The sequence below is a fragment of the Oncorhynchus masou genome, chromosome 32, assembly GCF_036934945.1.
Source record: "Oncorhynchus masou masou isolate Uvic2021 chromosome 32, UVic_Omas_1.1, whole genome shotgun sequence".
Classification (NCBI taxonomy): domain Eukaryota; kingdom Metazoa; phylum Chordata; class Actinopteri; order Salmoniformes; family Salmonidae; genus Oncorhynchus; species Oncorhynchus masou.
In genome coordinates, this window is record NC_088243.1 from 6,794,195 (window position 1) to 6,799,847 (window position 5,653).

General features: G+C 45.1%; 1 protein-coding gene across 1 annotated transcript in view; it reads right to left on the reverse strand.

Moving 5' to 3' along the window:
* Nucleotides 1-604: 604 nt before the first annotated feature.
* The window catches only part of LOC135525504 (solute carrier family 22 member 13-like), a 12,755-nt gene continuing 7,706 nt past the window's right edge, over nt 605-5,653 (reverse strand). Inside the window, exons 9-10 of the mRNA XM_064953174.1 lie at nt 4,472-4,722; nt 605-1,389 (exon numbers count right to left, since the gene is read on the reverse strand). Of these exons, the coding sequence (XP_064809246.1) occupies nt 1,244-1,389; nt 4,472-4,722 (397 nt within the window). The 3' untranslated portion in view covers nt 605-1,243. The remainder of the gene's footprint in view (nt 1,390-4,471; nt 4,723-5,653) is intronic.

Sequence of the window (5,653 nt, forward strand, 5' to 3'; positions counted from 1 at the left end):
AGCGCTTCCCTTCCTCCTCTTTCTACGATGTCACAGAGAGGTGATTTCCTTCTAATTCCCCATGTCCACGTGACAATGCAACACTAAGCACCTGCTTTGTTTGTACGTGTGAACGGATTAGTGTGAATGGTGAATGATTGTCCAGGGTGACTAAGTTGATTATTGCAGAACAGGAGAGTGATATGCACGTCCTAAACTCCTAAACCAACGGTACAGATAAAGAAATGAGGGGCCCAACACACACATTTACATTACATTTACATTTAAGTCATTTAGCAGACGCTCTTATCCAGAGCGACTTACACACACAGAATATAGTTCCCCAGTTTCATCTTCGTCAAGGGTAATAATATACTGGGGGGTAAACTATATCCGTGTGAGGATCCCTAATTTCCTTATGATTCTTGCCCCTGGTTGGGTAACTTTCCTCAAATTCACTGGTCTCCCAGAAATCCTGGTTGGAAGATTGCCGGATTTGCTGCTTATTCCCATGTAATACCAGGACATATCTAACCAGGATTTCTGGGAAACCTGGGGGAAGTTATAGGAATTTTGCAACCCTAGACCCAAGCCAGACAAACACACATTCTTATGAAATTGAAAATTCTATTTTTTTATTTTTTTTTATTTAATAGCAACAGACAGGAAATGTACAGACTGTGCAGGAGAACATTCCTCAGCATGTCAAATGCCTATAAGAACACACAACAGCACATCATGGGAAACAATTGGTCATTTCAACAGCCTGACCCTGCCAACAGACAGGACAACATTCCTACACATAACTACAGACATCTGAGTTCAATACCAAACATACAGCAACAAGACCACACCCTTCATGATAAGACAGCCCCCCCCCCCATCTCAAGTCAACTTGACATGAAACATTGTAGAAATGTCAGCAAAGGTGCAAGGAAGGTTCATGATTGTGCGAGGATAACACACACGTACAGAAAATGAAAAACACACAACCTTCGCGCAGAGCTGTTTATACAATGCTACATTAGCAATGTTTCCTCACATCTCACAGTCAGGTCTGTGTTTAAACACGCTCTCAGCTAGTCTCTACAGGCTGTGGGAGATACAGGATCAAACCTATAAAACACTAGAACCAGGGTCGTGTTCAGTAGGGCACAACGTCGCAAAATGTATTGCAATGTTTATTGTTCAGAGTTCAGGTAGTACCTCCCAGTTTATTGTGTTCTGTACCAACTGAGCACCATGGAACTTAAAATACATGTATCTACAGCATGTGTGTGTTTGTGGTGTGTGTGTGTGAGTATGTGCAGTTTGAGTCATTTGGGATCCTGTGGGTTGTGGGAGGGCTTCTCTGGGTCTGTGTCTCCCAGGAATGGACAGGCTTTGTCAGCTGGGGCATCCGCTGAGCACCTGTCAGGAAATACACACAAATCTCAGCTGGAGAGACGTTAACCAACAAGAGTCCACTATTCCTCAGAATGTGTGTCTCTATTGAACATGTGTCTTGGTCCAGGACTCTGGTTAGCAGGCCACAGACTGGGGGTTACGGTTATCCCACTGGGCACAAACTGGTTAAATCAACATTGTTTCCATGTCATTTAAAAAAAAAAAGACATTCATATTTAATGACGTGGAATCAACATGGTAAACTTCAGGGTAGCCTTGTGGTTAGAGAGTTGGACTAGTAACCGGAAGGTTGCAACCCCTGAGCTGACAAGGTACAAATCTGTTGTTCTGTCCCTGAACAGGCAGTTAACCCACAACCTACTGAGATTGCAAAACAATTCCTATAATGAGGTGCACATGTAGTGCCTCTGTGTTGAGAAATCTAGCTTATACCGTCAGTTTATGTTTCAAAGTGCAACAAAACCTTCACTAACCATGATCCTCGTGTTCTGTATCGTCCAATCACAGAGCAGATACAAGTCACGTGACATGTTAGCTGCTATAAGGTTGCGTTCTCTAACAGACCACGTGACTTGTATCTGTTCTGTGATTGGACGATACAGACCGCAATGCTATATGGGATTCGTTGTTTTTTTGCCTTCTAACTATGTACACAGTGTTGAACCATTGACTTTAAAAATATATATAATAACTGTTTTTGTAAAGAGATTTCTAATCTTCTGAATTAATGGTTCACCCCACATTTGCAGCTACTCACCACTTGGAAACACGGTAAAAAGCATGTTATAATTTGTGTAGGCTGAAAATGACCGTGTCAATTCCTGGAACCATAACCCGCAGAAAGAGGGGCGTTGCAGCCAGATAGAGGGAGAGGGAGAAAGGGGGTAAATAGCTGACCTAAAAGGAGAGGTTACGTAACACACCAGCTGCCTGTGAACTCTTGAGTATAGCATTTCACAGTCAGCTGCTGTTGACGACGCACTGAAGAGAGACAACAAGTCACCAACCAGTTGATCGCCACCTCCAAGGCATTTCTAGTCCATCACCAAACATTTCTGTAACAAAAACACCGATAAAGCCTTGTGTTCCTTGTTATTCATAGCTGTTGGTGGAAGGTGCACTTGATTCACTCTGCGCACAGGGCAGGCAAACGGTTGCCATTTTTGAACCGTTTCATGGGTACAAACTGCTTTCCTGGTGGGCCCAGAGAGCAAATCAAGTGTACCTCTGGCCAATCGGATGGCTCAGACGATTGTGTCTGCAGTAACGTAGCAGGCGAAAAAAGAAAGCTACAGTAAAGTTGATACTGTGAGATTTCTAACATTTAAAACCACGACTGGAGAGAGACTGTCAAACACAGCAAAGAGCTGCTGTTTGTATTAGTGAGTTATGTGTTTACGTTCTTACTCAGCACTGTCAACACTTTGTAATCAACACTTTAATAGGCTATTCAAATGCACATTCTCCCTACTTCCACTCAGCACTACAACCAACACTGCATCCGTAATGAATGAGAAGGAAAGTGTCTCTATAGACTTGTGTTGTTATTATTAGCAGCTTGGGTCTTTTTCTTAATATCCAGGAATATTTAACTTCCTCTGTTCATAGGAGTAACAACATGAATTTGTGCACAAGGCAGAAATAATGCGGTTCGACTCAAGTTTCGCCATCAGATGGTGTTCCTTTTGAGTCAGCGTCAGCGGAGGAAAGGGAGAGCGGATGTTGAGAGACTGACCTCAGTCTGCTGCTCTCTCCCTCCGCTGAGACTGACCCTCAGTCTGCTGCTCTCTCCCTCCGCTGAGACTGACCCTCAGTCTGCTGCTCTCTCCCTCTGCTGAGACAGACCCTCAGTCTGCTGCTCTCTCCCTCCGCTGAGACTGACCCTGTCTGCTGCTCTCTCCCTCTGCTGAGACTGACCCTCAGTCTGCTGCTCTCTCCCTCTGCTGAGACTGACCCTCAGTCTGCTGCTCTCTCCCTCCGCTGAGACTGACCCTGTCTGCTGCTCTCTCCCTCTGCTGAGACTGACCCTCAGTCTGCTCTCTCCCTCTGCTGAGACTGACCCTCAGTCTGCTGCTCTCTCCCTCTGCTGAGACTGACCCTCAGTCTGCTGCTCTCTCCCTCTGCTGAGACTGACCCTCAGTCTGCTGCTCTCTCCTCCGCTGAGACTGACCCTCAGTCTGCTGCTCTCTCCCTCCGCTGAGACTGACCCTCAGTCTGCTGCTCTCTCCCTCTGCTGAGACTGACCCTCAGTCTGCTGCTCTCTCCCTCTGCTGAGACTAACCCTCAGTCTCCTGCTCTCTCCCTCTGAGACTAACCCTCAGTCTCCTGCTCTCTCCCTCTGCTGAGACTGACCCTCAGTCTGCTGCTCTCTCCCTCTGCTGAGACTGACCCTCAGTCTGCTGCTCTCTCCCTCTGCTGAGACTGACCCTGTCTGCTGCTCTCTCCCTCCACTGAGACTGACCCTCAGTCTGCTGCTCTCTCCCTCCGCTGAGACTGACCCTCAGTCTGCTGCTCTCTCCCTCCGCTGAGACTGACCCTCAGTCTGCTGCTCTCTCCCTCCGCTGAGACTGACCATCAGATGCAGGCACCATAATAAAAAATAAAACATTATAAAATTAAATGAAATAATAAAAGCTAATTATTTAAAATGTAAACTCACTCATCTCAAGTAATACAGCAACTGATCTATTACCGCTGTGATCATAGAGCCTAGCTCAAATGTTGAAATATCATTTTAAAAAGTGGTCCGAAACAACAATGCATTAGCAGAACAATTCAAGTAAAGCAGTGCAGTGATAATGTATTGGGCCTGTAGCTTACTGCACAAACCTTACTGCTACAGAACTGGATAATGTTGGTTAGTGTTGCATCGGCGTGCATTTTTTCATAGTTGTGTTAAAGAAAATATATATATAAGCGGGAGATCTTGACATTTTGACTCAGAAAAGGTTGGTGACCACTGCAGTAAGGAACACACACACACACACACACACACACACACACACACACACACACACACACACACACACACACACACACACACACACACACACACACACACACACACACATCAGGGATCTCTCACCCTCTGAAGACCAAAGGGAAGGGAAGGTTGGTAGATGAAGACTGGGCTGTTTGTCACAGTCCTCCAGCGAATCAGGGAGCGGCACACCACTGGTCTCCGGTAGAAACAGACACAGTCCCGCCCCAACAATGGGGCCACTCCCATAAAGGATCATAGCGGCCAATGGGATGGTTTCTCCTCTAGGACTGATCACCGCATTCAGGATACAGCCCACCCTGTAACACAGACACACCAAACCCACACACTTCTGTCTGAAACACACACACACACACACACACACACCATACTTGCTGTGTTGATAGGATAACAGTAATAATTCAACTGACTCTAACCAGAATAGAAAGTGGAGTGGGAGGCCACGGTGCACAACTGAGCAAGAGGACAAATACATTAGAGTGTTTAGTTTGAGAAACAGACTCCTCACAAGTCCTCAACTGGCAGCTTCACTGTTGACGTTGAGACTGGTGTTTTGCAGGTACTATCTAATGAAGCTGCCAGTTGAGGACTTGTGAGGCGTCTGTTTCTCAAACTAGACACTCTAGTGTACTTGTCCTCTTACTCAGTTGTGCACCGTGGCCTTCCACTCCTCTTTCTATTCTGGTTAGAACCAGTTTGCGTTGTTCTGTGACGGGAGTAGTACACAGCATTGTACGAGATCTTCAGTTTCTTGGCAATTTCTCACATGGAATAGCCTTAATTTCTCAGAACAAGAATAGACTGACGAGTTTCAGAAGAAAGTTCTTTGTTTCTGGCCATTTTGAGCCTGTGATCGAACCCACAAATGCTGATGCTCCAGATACTCAACTAGTCTAAAGGCCCGTTTTATTGCTTATTTAAAATCAGAACAACAGTTTTCAGCTGTGCTAACATAATTGCAAAAGGGTTTTCTAATGATCAATTAGCCTTTTAAAATGATAAACTTGGATTAGCTAACACAACGTGCCATTGGAACACAAGAGTAATGGTTGCTGATAGGCGTACAGAGGCCCATTTATGTAGATATTCCATTTTCATAAATTCGGCCGTTTCCAGTTACAATAGTTATTTACAACATTAGCGATGTCTACACTGTATTTCTGATCAATTTGATGTTATTTTAAATGGACACATTTGGACACAACAAGGACATTTCTAAGAGACCCCAAACTTTTGAATGGTAGTGTACACACGTGGGTGATAATT